The sequence below is a fragment of the Mycothermus thermophilus genome (assembly GCF_041956435.1).
Source record: "Mycothermus thermophilus strain CBS 625.91 unplaced genomic scaffold VTJ04scaffold_1, whole genome shotgun sequence".
NCBI lineage: Eukaryota > Fungi > Ascomycota > Sordariomycetes > Sordariales > Chaetomiaceae > Mycothermus > Mycothermus thermophilus.
The window spans coordinates 3,199,804-3,220,795 of NW_027191427.1; the positions used below are offsets into that span (position 1 = coordinate 3,199,804).

The 20,992-nt window shown below is 55.3% G+C and overlaps 7 protein-coding genes across 7 annotated transcripts; 3 read left to right on the top strand and 4 right to left on the bottom strand.

The window, feature by feature from the left end:
- Positions 1 to 5,550: 5,550 nt before the first annotated feature.
- Positions 5,551 to 6,567, bottom strand: VTJ04DRAFT_1191 (uncharacterized protein; the record flags this gene model as incomplete). The annotated part of the gene is made up of 2 exons (XM_069358852.1): positions 5,551 to 5,928; positions 5,995 to 6,567. 2 exons carry the CDS (start codon positions 6,565 to 6,567, stop codon positions 5,551 to 5,553), a joined length of 951 nt encoding a protein of 316 aa, XP_069223800.1.
- Positions 6,568 to 7,131: 564 nt separating this feature from the next.
- VTJ04DRAFT_1192 (uncharacterized protein) lies at positions 7,132 to 7,901 on the top strand (the record flags this gene model as incomplete). The annotated part of the gene is made up of 3 exons (XM_069358853.1): positions 7,132 to 7,425; positions 7,598 to 7,765; positions 7,839 to 7,901. The coding sequence occupies 3 exons, from the start codon at positions 7,132 to 7,134 to the stop codon at positions 7,899 to 7,901; spliced, it is 525 nt and encodes a 174-aa protein (XP_069223801.1).
- Positions 7,902 to 8,368: 467 nt separating this feature from the next.
- VTJ04DRAFT_1193 (uncharacterized protein) lies at positions 8,369 to 9,161 on the bottom strand (the record flags this gene model as incomplete). The annotated part of the gene is made up of 3 exons (XM_069358854.1): positions 8,369 to 8,510; positions 8,589 to 8,826; positions 8,924 to 9,161. The coding sequence occupies 3 exons, from the start codon at positions 9,159 to 9,161 to the stop codon at positions 8,369 to 8,371; spliced, it is 618 nt and encodes a 205-aa protein (XP_069223802.1).
- A 3,207-nt stretch (positions 9,162 to 12,368) lies between these two features.
- VTJ04DRAFT_1194 (uncharacterized protein) lies at positions 12,369 to 15,521 on the top strand (the record flags this gene model as incomplete). Its single annotated transcript, XM_069358855.1, has 4 exons — positions 12,369 to 13,427; positions 13,491 to 14,181; positions 14,245 to 15,183; positions 15,403 to 15,521. 4 exons carry the CDS (start codon positions 12,369 to 12,371, stop codon positions 15,519 to 15,521), a joined length of 2,808 nt encoding a protein of 935 aa, XP_069223803.1.
- A 182-nt stretch (positions 15,522 to 15,703) lies between these two features.
- Positions 15,704 to 15,989, bottom strand: VTJ04DRAFT_1195 (uncharacterized protein; the record flags this gene model as incomplete). Its single annotated transcript, XM_069358856.1, has 2 exons — positions 15,704 to 15,907; positions 15,972 to 15,989. 2 exons carry the CDS (start codon positions 15,987 to 15,989, stop codon positions 15,704 to 15,706), a joined length of 222 nt encoding a protein of 73 aa, XP_069223804.1.
- A 291-nt stretch (positions 15,990 to 16,280) lies between these two features.
- On the top strand, positions 16,281 to 17,342 carry VTJ04DRAFT_1196 (uncharacterized protein; the record flags this gene model as incomplete). Its single annotated transcript, XM_069358857.1, has 2 exons — positions 16,281 to 16,342; positions 16,454 to 17,342. The coding sequence occupies 2 exons, from the start codon at positions 16,281 to 16,283 to the stop codon at positions 17,340 to 17,342; spliced, it is 951 nt and encodes a 316-aa protein (XP_069223805.1).
- Positions 17,343 to 18,183: 841 nt separating this feature from the next.
- VTJ04DRAFT_1197 (uncharacterized protein) lies at positions 18,184 to 20,564 on the bottom strand (the record flags this gene model as incomplete). The annotated part of the gene is made up of 6 exons (XM_069358858.1): positions 18,184 to 18,573; positions 18,634 to 19,072; positions 19,132 to 19,883; positions 19,990 to 20,141; positions 20,249 to 20,354; positions 20,499 to 20,564. 6 exons carry the CDS (start codon positions 20,562 to 20,564, stop codon positions 18,184 to 18,186), a joined length of 1,905 nt encoding a protein of 634 aa, XP_069223806.1.
- Between the last annotated feature and the right edge of the window lie 428 nt (positions 20,565 to 20,992).

Here is a 20,992-nt window from a genome sequence, read left to right on the forward strand (position 1 = left end):
TTTAGCTGACGGAACTAGATGAATCCAGTTTCCGCTCTTCTTGAGTGAGTACCCGGATGGCCAGGACCTTCTCCCTGCCGTTGGCCTCGCTTGTGCCAGGGCCCGCACCGTTTGACGGTACTTGACCGCGCTGTAATCCGTATACTCGGAGAATGGCTGTTAGGTAAGGTACAGTAGGGAGATGCCGGGTGGGTTGATCCAGAATCGACGTAGCCAAGCATGGGTGCGTTGTTTCTCCATGGATGATATAAGATGCATGTTAATGGCAATACCCTTCTGCGGGTCTGTGGAAGCCTCAGAGTTCTGGAAGCTAACAGACTTGAAAACTACTATTGACAGGGGAAGAACGGATGAAGAGCCAGGGAGCAAGCCAGGGGATCAGACACCGGCAGAAAGGGCAAATCCTTATTCTGGCGTACATAAGGTACATACATAACCGACTGCGTTGAGCAGGCACACCAAAAGAGTCTGACGGGATGGTGAGGGCCTTGTTGCCCTGTCTACAACAGTATGGTGCGGCCTACCAGGCCGGAATCTGCAGGTGAACGGCCGGGGTTGGCTGGAATGTGTGCGCGGCGGGAGTTCCGGGTTAGGTGTTAGGTGCTACCGCCGCGAACGGTGCCCACTTTTTGGTCTTTGGTGGGATTCCAATGATTGGGCTGAAGGTTATCCACTACGAACCTTCCGTATCGACAACATCCATTTTAAGGTCGGGTACCTACAACTCGCAGGAGCGCTGACTCTCCTGAGGTATCGGATAGGTGTAAGGTAAGTATCCCGTCTACATGTCACCAACCGATTGCCCTAATATGGAAGTCGACAGACGACCCGTGTACGGAGCACCTACCTGAGGTGTGAGCAGTGTCCGTGAAGTATGCAGGTACCTACCTATGTATCTGAAATGAAACGAGGCATGGAAGGTGCTGTGTGGGTCGCCACACCTACCACAGTTGCCAGTTCTTTGCTGTGGCGCCGGGGACCTGGAAGAAGTATTAGTACGGAAGTGACGATGGAATAGCCGGTTGTTTCAGTCCAACCCAGTTTGAGAGTTGGAATCCATGGGATTTGGGCAGGTGCTGCGGTGAGGTCAAGTTTGGTCCGTGATGCCGAAAGGAGCATCCACGCCTCCTTCCTGTCATCGAATGGTGTGATCAGGCAAATACAACCAATGCCGGAGAAAACCCGGCGCTTAAGGACACCGAGACGAGCAATGCTGTCGGGACTCGCGGCTTGCGACTTGGATGAGAAGCGCCACGCCGCGATCCTAAATCTCCAGGTAGATTGCTGCCTTGTCATCGCCGATACCACCTCACTCACGGGCCAATTGTGCTGGAGGCAACCATACCTACCTCGGGTAAGGAAGGCTATCTGAGGTTCCTGATGTACATACCAGACCCGAGAAGCCGTCTGTTGTCCACATAGTACGATCAGTGTTCGTCGTTAACTTCCCGAAGTTCTTGCCGGGGGCTGTGGGATGGATGTGGGTATGTCAACAGGTTGTGCCCATTGTGGATGATGAGTTCAGCCGCGAAGGTTGATGCATGTCACTTCGTCAACTTCGCCGGGTGGTGAGTAGGGGTAAGGGTATGTGCCGGAATGGGGTGTGTTCAACCAACCTGCAGGGGGAGATCTCTGTTGTGTTCATGCATGTGCTGCTTGTATGTACATACATACATAACGTCTAGTGGATGTGAGGTTGAAGTCTCGTGGGTTGTTTCGGGTATCCTTCCGTTGGTGCTCCTGCCACCCACTCCTCCCGTGTACTTTCTTTCCGCATGTTGACGCCCGCTCCGTTGACAAACCACAACCACCCAGGGTGAGCTAGGTACCGAGTCCGGCCCGGAAGAGCCAGAAAAGAAATCCGGATATGGCACTCTGAAATACTCTGGATTGCTGTTTGAGGAATTCAAGGTCCGGAGGCCGGACTTGGCATTCCTCACAGCCCATGTCTCAAGCCTTCGCAAGGTCCTCGGTGAGCCATCTCTCCCACCAGACACTTACTACTACTTCCCTTCTCTCTGAGTAACATACCCCGTGCCTGACATGGTATAGAAATTTGATACGTTCAATTCTCAACGGTCCACATCGTGGGGGTACAGCCCCAGATACAACACCATTCCTGCAACTTAGCGCATGCAATATCTCGTGGTGGACGGTAAAAGAGTCGGTCAAGGTCTTCCATATCTACTGGCGGGACATTGACACAATCGGCCAGCTGTTCCATATTGCAAGATATGTTGTCGAGGGAGGGCTTCATCCGTCAAAGGTTCCATCCGGACTCGGCTGTTGTGCTCCTTTGCTCCACCCCACTCATCGTAGCAGCATCGCATCGCCTGCTTGGCACCGGGCTGGACCCTCTCCCAACGCAACCCTAGATCTATGACCGGGAAAACAGCCACCTTCCAGCTGGGGCCACTGTGCGTGCCTGACATCATCTATGGAACTGTTACACCCGGCACGCTGCGCAGGGGATTGGTTGGACTTACCATGGACTTCTTCTGCGGAAGCGTCTTTTCCACGACTCATGAGGATCACGAAACAGACGACGGCACAGACGGCAGACGTCGCTCTTTTCCCCGGATCTTCACGTAACCCCTGGATCGACATGTTGGTCAAGGTCTTTGCCTGGCATGTTCCTAGGGCCGTGCCTGATCCACCGGCTGATCGCAAATCCGCCAAAAGCCCCAATATATCTGATCCGCCACTGTACAATGTCCCACCAGCTCCCCTGAGGATCTTACTCTGCGGACACTAGGCGTTCGGTAGGTAGGGCTGGTTACTGCATCGGGATGACTGTGAATTTGGGATTATTCTTAATGCCTATCGACATAACCGGGCGTGTATCCAATTGAGAGTTCCCTGACTCAGTAGGCTCAGATGAAACAGACGTAGGAACCCCTGGCAGAGTTCTGTCACCAGGGTACCTACTTGACCCGGGATGGTGTTGTCGTATGCAAATGGAACATTACAAGAGGCAGACCGCCGGCAATCCATACACCCTATACGCCGTATTGACGTTGAAGTGCAATGTGGAGACGCGAAACACATGATACAGCAACATATGCGACCTGTTCTGGCGTCCACGGTGCGCCTAGTATTACTAGTACTTCGAAACCAGCCTTGATGCGACTGTGACGGGCGAGCCGAACCATAAATGGCTCATGCTTGGGTCGCACGGATGATGTCCTCTCCTCCCGCTTCTTCTTCCATCGGGCTTCCTGATGGACCTTGGCTTGATCAAGGCGGGAAGCACAGACCTGCCGGGGTGGGAAAGGGGCCAAAAAGACAGCTCGACAGACAACATAACGGGCAATACCAAGATTTGCGGCAGCCCTTGTTCGGAACCTCCACAGCACTCCCGTACATGTATGCGCGTCGGGCGTCTTCCTCTCAGGACGTTGGGCTCATGCAAACCTAGGTCGGTACCCTTGTGTTGTCAGGCCGGCAACCGGCCCAGTCCTGCGACCTCCGGCGATCTTCAGGGACCAGGGGGTTGACCACACCAGGTATCCCAACCCCACAATGCCGCAGTGTTTTGGACGCCTCCAACAGAAGAAGCATATAACACTATGGGTCGAATCCATCCCAATGGCATGAGGGACATTGTCATGCTTTTTCCACGGCGACGCCGGGCTGGACAAGGCATGACATACATTAAGTAACAGAGTCTCAAGCAGGATTGTCAACCCAGCACTACACCCATACACTGGGCCATGTACATACATACACCGTTCCGCGGTAGTACACCACCCGATGTTCCAACGGTCCAAACGGCCGCTAGGCCCGGGACGCATGCGCCTAGCTTCCATGATCCGGATGCCGAAGGTCCGTCGGTCATGGCCGAGAATAAAAGAGAGGGCTGGGAAGGTCTGTAGGGAAAGGAAGCCAAGGAAATGGGGCGATCCGGCCCGATGAAGAATTATCCTTCCGCCGCCATGCAAGTCACATCGCCCTGCTGTCAAACCTTGCTTGGTGTGGGAAAGGGGTATGGAAGCCGCTCAGTATCATTTAACGAACGACCTGCGGTACATACGCACCATCTCAGGTTGGTTCCAAAACGCCACGGCGCTTGCGGACGCAAGTGGTTTGCGGGAAATCTGGCTTCAATCAAAGCATGTCATGTCGTTCCGAACAGGCGAGAAAAAAAAGGAACCGGGCAAAGCACCCAGGAAATCACACAACAACACCAGACCTAGAAAGTCCCCTCCCCAGCCAAGTATGACGAGACTTTACCCGAGTTATCTCGATACACACGCAACTCACCGGCAGACAAGCCGGTCGGCCAAACGTCGGCTGTCACGGACGGCTTCTCTCGCAAATGTTGCCTCTCTCTCAACAAGGTCGTTGACACCTCCTACGTAAACCTCCCGAGCGAGCCTCATCGTCCCATCTACAATACGATCGGCAAAAACGGCCCGACCATGACTTGCATGTACCCATTTCTGCCTGGCGAGCATTGGTATATAAAACTCAAACATTTTGCCCATTTCCCCTTGTCTTAGCCTAGCGTCTCTTGCGTTCATACACCCCCCCCCTCCCTACTTCTTTCTCTTCGTTCCACTGCGCCCATCTCCCCCATCTCCGTCCCTCCTCTTCAAAAAAAAAAAAAAAAAAAAAAAATTAAGATATCATGACGATGTAACCGACGACATATACGAGGCATCCAAACCAATGGGGATTTCGTCCTGAAACCGCCGGTCATGGCGCCTCTTCGGCTTTGCCCTCGCTTATGGGGCGCAAGAAGCGAGAAACACGATATGGCTGGCTGGAAGACAGGCTGCTACCGCCACCTCGTTCCACATTCAGGCTGGTTCACACCGGCCACCTGTCGGTCCTTGACGGCGTGCGAGGTAAAGCAGAGTTGAAATTCAATGAAGATACACCGTCGCAGGATGTGGGGTGTGACCAGGTCTCATCACCCGCATCGTCTGTGAGCAGCTGGAACTTAGTTGGATTCGTGGTGCCCACCCGCATCTGTGTCATGTTGTCGTCATATGTGTCGTAGTCACAAGAAACATGCAGCACAGGATCCTTCTCTTATGCTGGTTACTCGGAGTGCGGCATGGCATTGCGTTGCCCACCAGATACCCCCCTGGACCAACATTTGCCACCGCTTAACCCTTTGGGGCTTGAAAAAAATGAAGGAAATGCAAGAGATTCAGGTTGAAATCCAGGAGGAATGTTAGAGAGCGCAGGCACCTAGCTCACTAGCAAGTAGATGAGCGGCTCCTCCTTAGAAGAGAAGCCTCTGTTTCGGACAGTAGCTCTGGATAGGGTCTCTGTATGGGGGGACGGAAAACTTGAGAGAGTAGAAGTGCCGTGGCCAGGCAAGTGACAGGCTGGCTCGTCCGACTAAACACATACCCGAAGCTTCTTGCAGATGCCGCCTCCTCTCTCCGGCAAGGGGGGAGGGAAGCTAAGAGACTGATGCAAATTAGGGGAATATCGCCAGTAAAACGGCTGAACAACCATCGAGCCAAGTCGGGATGTAGGGAAGAGGGCGAATAGGTCGGCATCGACCGCTGCCGTAGCCCTCCATCTCAGGCCCAATCAGCGCTTCTTCCTTTTGCTCGGACAATCGGCGATTTTGTGGCCCGGTTTGCCGCAGCCGTGGCACGTCATGGTTCCTCCTCGTTGAGGCTGCGCCGCACCCGCCGAGGATATAGACGTGAGCTGATTTAGTTTAACCTCTTTTTTCCGCCTCTTGCTGGCCAGCTCCTGGGCTTTCCTGCGCTCCTCGTCCCGCCGGGTTGAAGTGATAGATCTGGATCTCTTGCGCTCCGTCGCGCTGCCATTCTTGGGACGTGCGTCCCTCCTGTCGGCCGCAGGACGCTCATCCTCGTCGTCGTCTTCCGAGCCCGACTCTGAGTCAGACCCGGAGTCGGACTCGCTATCAGCGCTGTTTGCACCATCTCCCGGTTTCTCCGCCTGAAGTACAGATCGTCAGCCCTTGCCTAGCAAATCCCCGTAGAATTGGCGTTGGAGTAGATATGCCTTTGGTTTCTTGATGTTGAACCTCATAATCCGCGGCTGCGCAGGCGCTGATGAGCCCATGCCGAAAGGGTCATCATCATCTTCGTCCTCGCCATTGTCCCCGTCCGCAGCAATAGTCCGGTCAATCTCACCAAACCCAACCTGCACAACCCTCAGCGGTGCCTTAGCCCCACGAGGGGCAGGCAAGTTCGCAGCACCCTCCAGCACCCAGTGTGAGTCGCCGAGCTCGGCCGCGCGCCGCTCAATCGCGGCCTGGTTGCGCCTGTTCTCCTCCTCAGCAGCGGCCTTGATTGCTGCGTGGTCGAAGAGCGCAGTGGCCGGGGACGATGTCTCTGCACCAGGTGCGCCAGCGGAGGGTGTGTGCGATGTCTTGCGCCGCTTAGCCGAGCCAGAGGTATCGTCGGTCGCGGTGATGGGGGTTGCAGGTGACGCGGAGGCGGGGCTCGAACCGGCAGCGGCGGCGGCAGCAGCGCCCCGCTGCATGAACTTCATAGATGCCAGGCGACTGGAGATAGACTTTGGTGTGGCTTGCTTTGGCATGGCTGCCATGCCGGCTACTGGGGTGGGAGCCATCTTCGGTCGGTCGCGGTTGTCGCAAAGTGAGGTTTCGTGAGAGTCTTGTGATGCTGAGATTGTTGGTGAAATGAATGTGCCAAAAAGTAACAGACACAATATAGAATGGTGCGCTGCTGTTGCGCTGTTATGTTGAGAGACTGGAGTTCGTTTGCTTTTCTTCAACCATCAACTCCTGTTCCACGCAAGCGGCACCTGATGAAGAGTTGCAGTCGACTTTTTTCCTTTGGATGGCAGCCGCGATCGCGTCAAAGGCCAGGTGCGCCAAGATATCTGGCTTGGCAGCCTGTCGTTCTGACGCACAGACCAAACCTTGGCTTCGGGTTTCTTGGCCTGATCCCTCTTCCGAGATTCAGCCGGCGCCGCTTGGCCAGAGCTCCCGACCACCACACAGCCAATCCACTCATCCATTGGAACGTCAATTGACGACGGTGCCTCCCAGCTCCGGGTTCCGGGCCCGATCGAACAACCACCCAAGGCCCCTCAACACCTGCCCGCGAGGACTACAGCCCACAACTCCTTTCCGACCGAACTTCCAACCCCTCAACACAACCTGCATCAACCATGTACGCCTCTCGACTGCGGGTAGCGGCCGCCACCACTGCGCGGCATCTCTCGAGGCGGGCACCCTTGACGACTGCGCCGTTTAGCACCACAGCTCGCCAACTGGAGGCCGCGCAGCCTCCCTCGACTCCCGAGTCCGCCGATGCTCCGGCCGGAGCTGTGACAGAGGGCGGCGTGCCCGCTGCCGTCACGAACCAGGCGCCGAATCGTACTGGGATCTGGTCGCGCAGCCAGAGGCCGCGGGCGGAGGCCATGACGGGACCAAGGTTTGAGCAGACGGATTTTGAGCTGCAGGTAGGGCGAAGCCGCTTTCCTCAACCCGGTTTTGTCTCTATCATTCTGTTTGATTGAAGCTTTGATGTGGGAGGACGAGAATGGGTGGCGTTGTTCTAATTTATCCCTCGGCTTCTTCGAGAGTTTGCGATGTGGTATGTACAACATGTTGCTAACGGATATTGTTCTGTAGCCTCGGCCGTATGCGGCTATCGAGCTCATCCACAAGCAGCCGGTGCGGTGGACACACGATCGTGTCGTCGCGTGCGACGGCGGCGGCGGTCCCATGGGCCACCCCAAGATCTTCATCAACACGGATAAGCCGGAGATTGCCACTTGCGGTTACTGCGGCCTGCCTTTTGTGAGTGTTCCCCAAATCATTGATAATCCAGAGCTGGCCGGGAGCTGGGGCTGATTTTGTACTCTGTTTCCAGGCCAACGAACACCACCGGAAGCACCTTGAGTCCCTTCCAGAGACCTCTTATCCCCTCTCGTAGACGGGCAGGGCCTTTCGGGAAGGGAAATGGTGTGGAAATATGTACATATTGTTTGCAAGCAATCAATTCCGTTGGTGACACTTCCTAAGCCCCTGTTGCTGGGCGAACCTTGCTCCGTGACCTCAATGTTCTGAAAACACATGCTCACGTCACTGATTACTGCATCATTCAGTTTCAAGTACCGGAAATACATTGGCGCAGTTGTGCTCTGCGGTGCTGGCTTTGACATAGCAAGCATGATTCCGTCTTAATCACAAGGCGTGAGAGTTGAGAGGAGACAAGAAACCTTTCATATTATAAGAACCCCCTTTCTCCGTTCGGTAGCGCCATGCTTTGAACCGAAGCAGAGAAGAATCTTATTGCCTTGTTTTTTTTATCTCGGAGCCTCCATCAATCCCGTCTCATCATCCAAGTCTTCAATAGGTTGCCAAGGAACTTGAGTTCATCGCCTTCAATTTCCCGCGACCTTAGGCAGTAAGCCCGATGATCTGTGCCTTGAACGGTCCAGATCGGTAGTGATACATCCTGTTTCTGAGACCTTCTTCCTCGCATAGGCAGAATGCCCTCTCGGCAAAGGTCGTGGGGTGATTCCAGGGGGCCGTGAAGTTCCTAGAAAGAAAGTAATTACGTTGTTAGTCCACAACCACACTGTCCAAGATGTGACTTGGGCCTAGGAGCAAAACATACTCGTCGTCGCGATACCGATGCGCCATCTCAATGGTGAAGTTGCCGGGATGGAAGAAACTTGGTATGGCCACGTCGAAGGAAGTCTCCTTGTCAGACCAGCACCTCCGGTAGCCCACAGCACCACCCGTGCCGTCCTCGTTGGCGCTGATAGGCGTCGTGCCATCCCACGCCCAACGCGTCGTGCACCGCCCTGACGTGACAAGGTTCTGTCGGACTGAGTTGGGGTCGAACCAGTGGACTAGAAGCAAAACGCAACCGCATATAAGTTATTTCTGTTTCTCATTTCTCTCCAAGACCTCCCGACCGGGCCTTCCTTGTTTCTTGGATTTACTTACAGTCGAGTCTGCACTGGTATTCATTCTCGTGTTGAAGACGCTCGCAGAGAATGGACATGTCGGAGACCTCGTAGGGGTCAAAGTTGAACTGGGCAAGGTCTCGGAACGGAGCACCTTGTGAAAGCTGGGTGCCAATGGACCCAAAGATGTTTTTGAGCCACTCAGCGTCCACTCGCGCCGCCGCTAGGGGCAGCCCAGCGAAGGCAAGGTTGGCGATCAGGAAAGTGCTGGATACCATCGTAATTTCTTGAGGATGTGAGTCTCTTGTAGGGAAGAATCAAGGTGAGGAAGCGAGATGCGGGTGTCAACATGAACACAGAGGACTGAGGATGATATGGGATCATTCGTGATATTATACCTCCACGCACAAGTGAGAGATGTCAACGCCTTCTTGTCCCACCAGAATCTGCCGTTGTACCATTCTTGATCGAGGCGTCTTCGGGTTTCCTCGGCGGTGTAGGACATAGAGGGCAACACGGCCGAATGGAGAGCAAACAAGGCGGTAATTTGATGGGTCTGGGTGTACGAGCTTGGGTGGCGTCCGCGTCCCGTGGACTTCATCAAAAAAATCTTGTTTGCGATGAACACAGAAGCAGGAGTGTCTCCATATACTCATGAGCCGCAACTGTGTAGCTTGCTGGCCGGAATCTTTCCACGCATAAAGAAACCGTTTCTCTCATGGTTAAGGTTCTTCGGTTCCTGAGACACTATGGGAATGCCTTGGACAGCTTGGATATATATTTCGAAATCTCTCCGGACTGTTAGAACGCCGTGTGTTAAACCTATCAGTAATAATATAGGAAACCCTCCTCCATCGTCCTGTGGCATGCCTTGCTTGAAGTGAATACCCAAGGGCTTCGCAGGTGTCGTCACTATCGCCACTTCTGAACACCTGTGGCTTTTACATTTACTGAATCACGCCCCCAGACATCTGTGAATGAAGGAATTCGTGGTCCCATCGTTCTTTCCACCTCTCCCGAGTTTCACGTCCGCCCGGAACGGCCACGATATGGGGCCATTATGATGACAGCGGATCGGTTAAGTCGATTGGCGTCGTACACTGTGAGAGCCTGCTGCGTTGCCTGACAGATAGTTAATGCAAGAATGCATGGGATGGGACTTAAGATTTAATATTTGACAAGCAGGAGCCTCGAGGGGGGTCGGTGGTCACGGTCGAGGTGATGGATATAGGCAGAAATAGTCCTCAACATTGAGAAGACCCGCTGAGGCTACGAAGACAGGTTTGTTGAAAGCAGACCAGGCGATTCCCACAGGTCGGAGAGAAAGGATTGATAAGCGTCTTATATTTACTGTATAGAAGACACGCGGTTGTAGTCGCAAGCAGCCAAGACATAGAATAGCTGATGTGTCTGTCTTCCATTGTCGACGGAGCTACTTCCTCAACTCGCTGATCGTCTCGTGATACAAGTCCAAAACTTCCTCGGCCTGTCTTCGGTCAGGAGGCACCTAAGATTTCCATTCCCAGTTCGGAGAGGCTTTCAGCTCTTCAGGTTCTCTGGTGGATCATGTCCAACCTGGCTGGGAAAGGAAAGCTCGATGCTACACTGTAGTATAGCACAACCACTTTGACAGACACGCTGAAGGAGAGCGGCTTCTCAGTACATACATGCCGATTCTGATAGGATATTCAACCCGGAAATCCCGGCAAGACCTGAAAATGGAAAGGATACAATTTCTTATTCGGTTTTCTGCTCCTCCCTTTTGCCATGTTCTGGATACCTCAAGTAGGTACCTCTTCCAAGTTCTCAAAGAACTGCACAACCCAACACAGGACCGAGCACCAGAGGATAGCCATGAAACCATGAGGTGAAGCTGCTTCATCACTCTCCTGAGCATTGGATGCGCTAACGGGCACCGCCACCATGCAGCATCTCGCTAGCGCACCGCGGCGCACCGCGGCGCACCACAGGCCGGTCGAAGCCAGGTGTTCCGGGGGCGTGGGTTCCATTGCATGCTTGAGGCGCAGACTGTTATGGACCCCGCGCTGATGTGCCCCAAGAAAGCCGGCTTGGTCGTCAGCACCACGGAGACCGTTAGGGCTGGAATAAGGTGGGGTGGAGCGGGGCAAGATATTCCAATTCCCCATCCCGTCTGAGCTGAGATCCATCATCAAGAACAGCCTGGAAATGCGAAGGCCCATCCGTGTCCTCAAACATCTCAGCCCAACAGGAAAATGGTTTAATGCCTATGTGCATTGTGGAAAGACGCAGCATATCTATGCTCGACCAAGCCAAGCTGAAGAGAGAACTGAGTCCCCAGTTTATTAGTAGCCTCAGCTCCATCCAATGGACCGATGGCGCTGTCTTTCATGACAACCTCTCTTGTATCTACTCCAGGTTGTCGGTCACACACCATGCTCTACGGCAAAATGCATCCCGTCTAGCATGGCAACCCAGGCACAGAAACTCTTCGCTGCCATCCAGGGAAGTGCGAGCTGCCAGATCCTGAGAAGAACCAACTTATTCAAGCCATGTTCATCTCAACCTTGCGCCCTGCTTGCTGCGATATTTGATGAACGGCCGAGTAAGCCCAGAACGAGGTTGTATCCATTGATACCTCCCTCGTCCACAGCTGGCCCACACTCCAACAAAGCCGGCCCAGCCTTGATGCCTTGAAGTCGATCCACCGGAATCCCTGTCAACCCCCCATCCGCGAATGCGGCGTGGTGTATCGTCGGGAGGAGCAGGACCCAAGCTCCCGCTACATCACCGCAGACCAGACCCATGGCTGGCGCTTGTTGCATGCTGCATCTCTGCCGATGGTGATGGTGCATTTCGTCTCAACGGCCCCTCCGACAGCCCAACACTCTCTCCTCAGGTGTTTGTCCTACTGTGCGAACCCAGATCCGTGATTTGATAGTAGTGCCTTGGATACCTACCTACCTAGTAGGCTGGCATCCCCATGGTCTCGCGCCGTTCTCAATCTCTTGTCATCGGCATCGCCTCGTCTCTCGACTCGACTCCAGGCCTCAGATCTGGGGTTTAACCTAGCCGCATCCTCACTGCCCGGGACCACCCCAGGTACGGAGTAGTTAGCGCTGGACGGCTGGATCGCAACAGCTTGCGGTCTTTTACGGTTCCCGTCTCCCCGCACGCTGACCCGTGCAGGGTCCTTTTACCACAGTATTATTTTCGAGTCATGCCCTCGCCTATCAACCCAAAGAGCAGCAAATAGCAGAGGCGAGAGCTCCTCTCGACGTTGATCATTGTCGCGGCAGCCAAGAGTCATTTTTGGGAGCCGCCCATCTCTTTGTTTGCCCCTCTTTTGGCCTTCAACGAGGCACGAGTCCAAGCCCAAAGCATCCGATCTCATCCCTCCCCCTTTCGACCCACCTTACTGCTCTGTCTCTTTGGGCCTGGTACTGTACCTTGGCCAGGCACCATCTCTTTGATTCTATCCAAGAAGTCTCTGGAAACCTGGCAGGATGCCGTCCAGACTCCATTGGTCTGGGAAGAACAACCGCTCTCAACACAACTTGGTGGGGACGACAAGCGCCGAGGACCCTACCCCGACTTGGGTGTCCACTGCATCAGCGGCATCACCAGCAACAGGAACACCAGCTGCTGCGAGCCCCTCGAGTAGTGGTTCGGTCGCTGCCAACCCCCCATCCTCAGCCTCGCCCAATACGGCCTTCAGCTCCCGGGACTCCTCCTTTCAGCCCGACCCCAACGTCGGGTCTGGTAATCACGCACCACCACAACACCACCACCACCAACAACCCCAATCCCAGGAGCAACTCCAACAGGAGCAGCAGGAGCAGAAATCTCCTCCTCCCCAGTCGCCACCACATCTTGCCAATATCTACGGCGCGCCTGCTGGGACCAACCCCACCAATATTCCGCCGCAGCTGCATCACTCGGCCAGCGTGTCGGCGGCGTTCGACTCGCGACCGAAGCGAGAACAACAAGATTTCGGAGATCAGGTCACCCGCTCCCAATCGTACCGTTTCTCTCAGAGTGCCACCGCACAGCAATCTCCCACCTCACCGCAACAGCTGATTGCCCAACAACAACAACAACAGCCGCAACAGCAACAGCCCCATCATTCCCACTTTCACCATCTTCGGCACCACCATCACGATCAGCAAGCTCAACCCCAGCCAGGATCGTCATCAGTCGAAGACCTCGTCAGTAACGCCAGCGACCCGAACATCTCGTCGCCGATCCTCGGTGGACAACCTCCCTTGTACGGCCCACAGTTTCCGACGCCTCAACCACCAAGTTCTCAGAAGAAAACATCCACCATCAGACTCATCAAAAACATTCTCAATCCACGGGGCCAGGATTTTGCTCACCAGCAACGCAATCAGCTGCACGACAGTTCTTCGGGCCCCAATCGCAGAAATTCCAAGCGTGTGAGCCTTCCGCCATCGCCGTATCCTCCCGCTCTCCGTTCTGGTGCCTCCCAGGTTTCTTTGGACCAACCGCAGCAATACGACTGGCAGAACCAGGCCCCCGCAGTGCATCCATCCCCGCTTCAAGGAGTAGGAGATTTCCAGGAGCAGCAATACGTTATACAGGAGTCTGACCATCCTCTGCCCCTGCAGATTCCCCAGGAGATACAGCATCCTACCATCCGGACCGTGCCTCCCGACGCCGAGATTTCGTCTTATTCGGAGGCTCAGCACCTGCAGCAACAATATCAGGTTCTGGGATCGCAACAGCAGCCGCAGCAGCAAGGACAATACCAGCCCGGCAACCCACAGGCATTTTCAGGACATCTAGCCAAGCCCTTGCCCAACCCAGAGACAGTGTCGCAGCTCTCGCATGAGTCTCCCTCTACGGACTCGGATCAACGGTCTGCTTCCAATCTGTCTGCGCAGGCTGGACAATCTCCTGCCATAGGTTATCAACCAGCCCCAACACAGGATATCCCCGGCCGGCACAATCCGCCCCACGCTGCGGCCCAGCCCCCGCAATCGCAGCAGCTCCAGCAACAACAGAACATGGCCCCACCAACCGGCGGCCAGCCACCCAGCAGGCGATCGCAGGACGTTTCTGACAAGATGCGCGACCAGGCGCAGCCGCCCTCCGGGCCGCCGCCCAGCTACCGGCAGAGCCAGCAATCAAACATGAACCCATTGCCCCCAGCTCCGAACGCGGGTGCGCCAAACTCCAACTTCCCCCGTCCGAGCAACGCGATCGAGGGTCAGGCAGATGCGCCGGGGCGCAATAGCCCGCAACCTCCGCCGCCAGCTCAAGAGCAGCAGGAGTTGGAGAAGGCGTTCAAGGAACTTTGTATGATCACTTTCCTTCCTTCTCCGCTTTGGATCAGCTCAGCTAATAATATCATTGTCGCAGTGACCAAGTACAAGAACGTCAAGCGTCTCTACTTCGATGGCAAGAAGGAGATTGAGCAGCTCAATGCCCAAGTGGAACAGCTCCAGAATGCTATCGCCAACCAGCGCATGTCGCAGAGCCGCACGTCCCTGGACGACAGCGAGTACACAACGCGCTTCAACCGGCTGAATAACTCCATCAACAACCTCTCGTTCAACATCCGCAAAGACTGGAGGTCGCTTCCAGAGTGGCTGGTTCCTTACGTGAGCGCCGACGCCCTCAAGACTGGCAAGCAAGAAATGACAGCTGTGGGGAGAGCTGTTATCACACGTTGGATCGTGGATGAAATATTCAACCGTTGCTTCCATCCGGGTCTGGACCCGGCGCTGAGCCGCCAGCTCAAGGCCGTCGAGCTCAACATCCGCCACTTCAGCTACACGATGAATAGCCAGGAGGAGTTTGACGCGCTGACGAGCAAAGTGGTGGCATGGCGCATGGCTACACTTGAAGGGTTGCAGGATGTTTTGCGCAGCCCTGAGAGCACCGAGAATCGCAATGAGTTCACGCGGCGCGCCACGAGCAACCTGACGGCATATCTGGTCAAGCACCTGGCCGACCCGCCCCCGCCGGGCGTCGACGGCTCCGCAAGCATGATTGTGGAACTGGCTGTCGGCATCGCCAGCAACCTTCCCCTCGAGAGCCGCGACGTCGCCGTTCTCTACCCGCTTCCGGAGTCGCCCATCCAGCCAGAGCTGATGGAGGTGGAGAAGACGGGCCTGCCGCCCCTGGAACCCCGCAATAACACCTCGGCCTCGGATGCCACCAACGGTCATGAGGACCAACAGCAACAGCAACAACAACAACAACAACAGCAACAACAACAACAACAGCAGCAGCAGCAGCAGCAGCAGCAGCAGTCGGGCACTGCAGAAGATGGAAAGGAAGGGGGTGTAGCCAACGGTAAGGAATCAATTTCACTTGATAAGGCTTCTGCGACGGAGAGCAAGAAGGAAGAAACACAAGACCAAGAGCAGGGAGGCGACAAGCAGAACGCGGCGGGTAATAGTGTTCCTGCGAACGATGATGCTGGCGCCGGCGTCGGGGACGCGATCGTGGTCGTGACGGGGCCGGACGGGAACAACGACGCCAGAAATCCAAGCTTTGCTGACGGTGCTACAGCTCCTCAACCGCCGCCAGTGCCGTCCAAGGAAGGACCCAAGGTCCGCTTCGCAGGGTTTGTGGCCGTCGAGGTCCGGGGTAGACAGGTGCTGGTCAAGGCGCCCGTGTGGACTTTATAGGATAAGTCACGCATGAGGAGGTACGTATTCATTCCTGGTTGTGGTTTGGTTATGGGATTGTGAATTTGACGGGCCGGTGCTTACCTCACGTCTTCCAGATCAGCTGTGACAGTGAGACGCGGTAGAGGAATTGGCAGAGGAACGTATAGGCCATGTGATGTTACGGCATGGTGACATGTGTGTTAAATGAGATTGGTGACATGAACAAGATATGATTGGACATGGTAAGGTAGGCAAGGAAGATGATGTGGATGAACAAATGCGGGGTTCTCTGGTTGATGATTTTCATGTTTTCTATGTTTTGGTCGTTGTTGATAGCTTGGCCGATTAGGTTTTGTCGAGAGGTGTGGTGATGGCGGTTTGTTTTTGTTGTCTTCTTCTTGATGCTAGGTAGCTTGTGTCTATGATGTTTATATATACATACCCCTTGGGTCCTTCGATTCCAAGCACTATGGAATTGCTCTTCATCTTGTATCCACGAGATACTTTTCCCCACCAAACGACCAGTTGGTGACTTTCGTTGGGACACGCCGTGGAGGGGCACAGAGGTCACCCCACCTCTCTTCCCATAGCCTCACCGCCTTCCTAATATAGCAATAAACTCGAAGCTGCCCCTCCATGGCCCCTCCATCCATGCTGGGTAGGATCGGCAGAATTCTTGATGGCACTGACGGAGCCGACTTCCGCTCCTGGCCCCCATGGTTGACATTCTCTTCTCAAAGAGAACCAACTCTTAGAAATTTCAAAGGAAGACATACAATGGCAGCTCAATCCTCAGCCCCGTCATATCTGGAGCCTTCCGTGCTCGGTACGAAGGAGTAGTACGTCTTTTCCAGCTGGTCCTCACGCTCCTTGGCAATAAACCTTCTTTTATATATCTTTGCTTGATATCACTAACACCAATCCCTCCAATCCCCTTCGGACAAAAACAGCTGGGACAAGCTTTACGAGAAGGAACTCTCCAACCATGCCGAGAACCCCGAGGACGAAGGCACCGTGTGGTTCGATGACTCAGACGCCGAGGCAAAGATTGTCGCCTTCCTCGACGAGCGCGAACAAGAGGAACAACAACAGGAGTTGGCGCAAGACGGCAACGATGGCGAAGGGGTAGAATCGTCCAACCACAAAAAAGGACTGGGCCGGCGGCTGGACCGCCGAACCGCGTCCGTCCTGGATCTGGGCTGCGGCAACGGCAGCCTGCTGTTCGCCTTGCACGACGACGGGTGGACCGGCAGGCTGGTGGGCGTGGATTATAGCGAACGGAGCGTCGAGCTTGCGAGGGCCGTGGGGAGGGAGAGGAGGAGGAGGAGACGGTTGGGGTTGGGTTCTGATGACGATGAGGAAGAAATGGAGGAGCAGGGGCAAGGAAAGAAACCCGAGACCGAGACAGGAGAAGACGACGACGAAAAAGAGGACGTCTCCTTCCAGGTCTTCGACATCCTCCGCTCCCCAGCTTCCCTCCTCTCCCCGGACCCGTCCTTCCCCGGCTGGGACCTGGTCCTCGACAAGGGCACCTTCGACGCCATCAGCCTGTCTCCCGAGATCGACCCAGCCACGGGCCGGCGCGCATTCGAAGGGTACGGTGCGCGCGTCCTGGCGCTGCTGCGCACGGGCGGCCTGTTCGTGGTGACGAGCTGCAACTGGACTGAAGAGGAACTCAAGGTTTGGTTCGATGGCTGTTCGTCATCGGCCGAAGGAGGCAGAAGAGGCGCCGCCAAGTTGAAGCTCGCGGGGAGGATTGAGTATCCTAGCTTTAGCTTTGGCGGGGTGAAGGGACAGACTATTAGTACACTTTGTTTTGAGAAGGTTGGAGGGGATTGATTTTTGAGGGAGGTTGCCGAGTTGGCTGGTTTCGGGGGTCGATCATCATGTTTTAGGTTTGGTTATAGAAGGGCATCAGTTTCACGGCCTTTGGGGCCAAACATGAGCTTCCTCAATATACCATCATGAACCACCTGTGATTCAATATCGAAGAAAACTCGGGAGTCATCGTCTATTGGTCTCTTCTCAAGAAAGATGGACAAAATCCCCAGCGCAGCCTGCACTGCCTCTTCTCACGCTCCTTCTAGGTCCATGCCTCACGTATCAACCAGGGGCTGGACTTCGATTATCTCTCCCCTCGTCCGTATTCCCCTTTATCTGGCACCGGTTCTTTTCCCCATCTACCTCTTCCCAATCCCCCATATGCTCGCGAGAGCAACAGCCAACACCATAACTTACGTCACCTCCATCCACCAAACCATCCCCTAACGGCACACACGTACCCACCAAACCAGAGTGAACGAAGACAGAGCGTGATGTGGAATGTCTTGACTTCCTTCGTTCTTTTCGCATGGCGGTATCTCCCTGAAGAAAAGCAAGCCCGACAAAGAGGAGAAAAATCTAGGTAACTTTCATGACACGGAGACGAACGTCCCAGTTTGCCAGCCCTACCCAATCCGATTGCACCCTACAACACCACGCACAAACGAGAGAGGAAAAGTTGTGTGTGTGAGGGGGACTGAGGTTATGAATCAAGGCGCAGCGAAGACGAGAATTTGAATGGTTTCGTGATCACCAGACTCAGCTCGGCTCATGGGGAGGGACTCAGAACAAAAAGACGGGACACATTAGAACAACAAATCATTCATTAGACACAGACACATCCTTCTCCCCCCACCCTCTATGGTGATGTGTTCATCGGCTCTCCCTGCGCAGCAGCGGCGCCCGCGGCCGCAGCCTCGGGGGTCTGACCCGTTGCCGCAGCTGCAGCAATGGTAGCAAAGTAGCGAACATCAACATCCTCGTCCTTCTGCAGCTTCTCGAGGCAGGGCATGATGCGCTCATCAATCAGCTGCTGGCCCTTGGGCGACAGCGGCAGGTTGACCTTGCCTTGTTGCTCTAGAGTGTAGATAGTGCCCTCCTCGGGCAGGCGGCGCAATACGGCAATGAGAGCCGAGTACGTCTTGGCCACGTTGAATCGGATATTTGGGATATCGTCGTTCGTAAGTTTTTCGAGCATGGGCAGGATTGACTTAGAAATCACGTCCATGGTCACCACACTGGCGAGCGTCTGCGTGCTTCCGTTAGCGCTGACCTTTGTCGGATCAAACGAGGAAGAGAAGAAATATACCGAGATGGCAAAGCACGTTGTCATCCTATAAAGGTAGTTGGGATGCGCACCCATCGCCATGACCTTCGGGATAATAGCCTCGTTGGCCCATTCGACGCCAAACACCTCAGTAAGTTTTTTGAGGTTATGGGTGGCGGCCTCGCGGATAGAGAAGACCGTGTCTCCGAGCCAGCCCATGCACAGCTGGCTAAGCTTGTCGTCGAAAAACTGAACACCCAACTGGCTGGCGAGCAGGGGCATGTGGCCGATAATAGCCAGACGCACACGCCACTGCTTGTCCTCGGCGAGTTGGACGATAGCGGGGAGGAGGGACTGGGCAAGCAGGTCGATACCAATGACCTGGTTCACCAGCTCAAGCTTCGAAATAATGTGGAGGCGGACTTCGGGGAATTCGTCCTTGAGCATCTGGAGGAACATGGGCAGCAAATGATCGATAGTCCTGCGGTACAGCAAGTTAGCGATTGTAGAAACTGGTTGGGTCCCGGGAAAAAATCCTACTCTTGCTTGCCCAAGATCGGAGCCAGACCGCTGATCTGTGTGCCGAGGGCGGCGCGGACGTGTTGCGACGTGTCCGAGACCAGGTTCTCGATGGTGCCCATGATGTCGTTGAGAAGGGTATTCCGGTCAACCAAGGCGCAGAAGCCGGGGATCTGGCCAGCAATGGCGGTACGGACCTCGGCCTCGTTGTCCTTGAGCAGTTTCACAAACGCCGGGACAAGATCTCGGGCCACCACCTCCTCGTCCACAGCCTTCGCGATTTTCTCGAACCTATCCGCAATCATGTAGCGGACGCGCCAGCTCTTGTCGTCTATCAAACTGCGGAGCGAGGTGAGGAGGACGCCATGGCTCGCCTGCTGTTCCTTGGGCACCACTTCGGCGATGGAGATAAGGACTTCGACAGTGAGCAGACGCACGCTGTCCTGATCGTCCTGGACGAGGTGTTGGAACAGGGGTATCATCTCTTCAATGACGATCGCGGCGGGCATTTCCTTGACAAACTTGGCCAGGTGCGTGGCGGCCTGGCGGCGCACCATGGGGGTGTCATCGTGGACCAGCTGGCCGAACTGCTGGCGGAGCTGTTCTTGGACAGGAGGCGAGACCTTGGAATAGGGCACCGTGTAGAGACCGCACCCGGACACCTTTGATGTGAACCAGTCGGCCTTGGAGAGGCGGATGGTTAGGGGGACAAAGTATTCCTCGATTTGCTGCTGTGAGAGCTGTGTGCAGATCTTGTTGAGAGACTCGACAGCCTGCAGTAGAGCGATCATGTGTCAGCCAGGTCGCCCCTTATCGCCTTCCCTCCTGGTTGGTCTAGTATTTGTGAATTTTTCGGGGCAAGCGGTGTGGGCGAGTTACCTTATCCCGGACGACGGGTTCCTCGATGGCTGCGAGGTTCTCGAGCGGGGAGAGCAGGACGTGACCCCACTGGGGACCGCCGACATACTCGATGAAATTCCCGAGCTCCTCGCTCAGGGCCACGAGGACCTCATCCTCATCCTCGACGGATTCTGCATCCAGAGAGTATCTAGTCAGTGCTCGGTCGGGCGCGGTAGGGTCGAATCCAGCGACAAGTGAGGGGGGGAAACGAAGGCGGAGCGGGGCGGGGAACGCAGACCATCAAGAAAGGGAATGAGCTCGTCGCGAGTGCGCTCAGCGCCCAGAGCTAGGGCGATGGTGGAGAGCCGGTGGATGGCATTGAGGCGAAGGAGAACGTCGTCGTGCTGTGCGTCGGAGAGGATATATTAGCCAGAGGAGAGAGCGCGGGAGGAAGGGTGCAAAAACGCAGGAGTAATCGTAGCAGCCGTGGGCGTGCCGTTTGGACGTGACCGCCAGAATCATCCTGCAATGCGATGGGCAGGCAATACCTTCAATTCATCGATCAGCACAGCGATGGGGTACAGCTCCTCGGTGGCATTTGTCGCGTCAGCCATGGCGGGCGACTCTGCAGAAACGAAGGACGCTGTGGTCGGGTGAAACCGAAAGGTCGAATGTCGATGTTTTTGTTAACCCGGAGGGGCGGTCGGGTTCCGTGTCGAACCTAGATCAGAAGCTCGGTGGGTTTGGGCAGGTCGCTGGGCACGGGGGCCAGGCTTTTGGAGGATGCTCTGCTTGGGTTGCGGCGGGATGGGTGATGCAATGGGGAGAGTGGGCGGCTTGTTTGGGGCCGACCGGGGGCGTCCTGGGCAGAGGTGCTGCGACCTGATGTGGGAAGAGGGTCCGGTTCTGGGCCGGGCTTGGTTTGGTTTGGTTTGGTTTGGTTGGTGTCAGGTAGGTTGTGGTTACGGCGTTGGTAGTTGTGTTTTGGTTCGGGATGATGGCAGAAGCTTTTCTCTTTGCTCTTCAAGTCAAGTCAGGTACT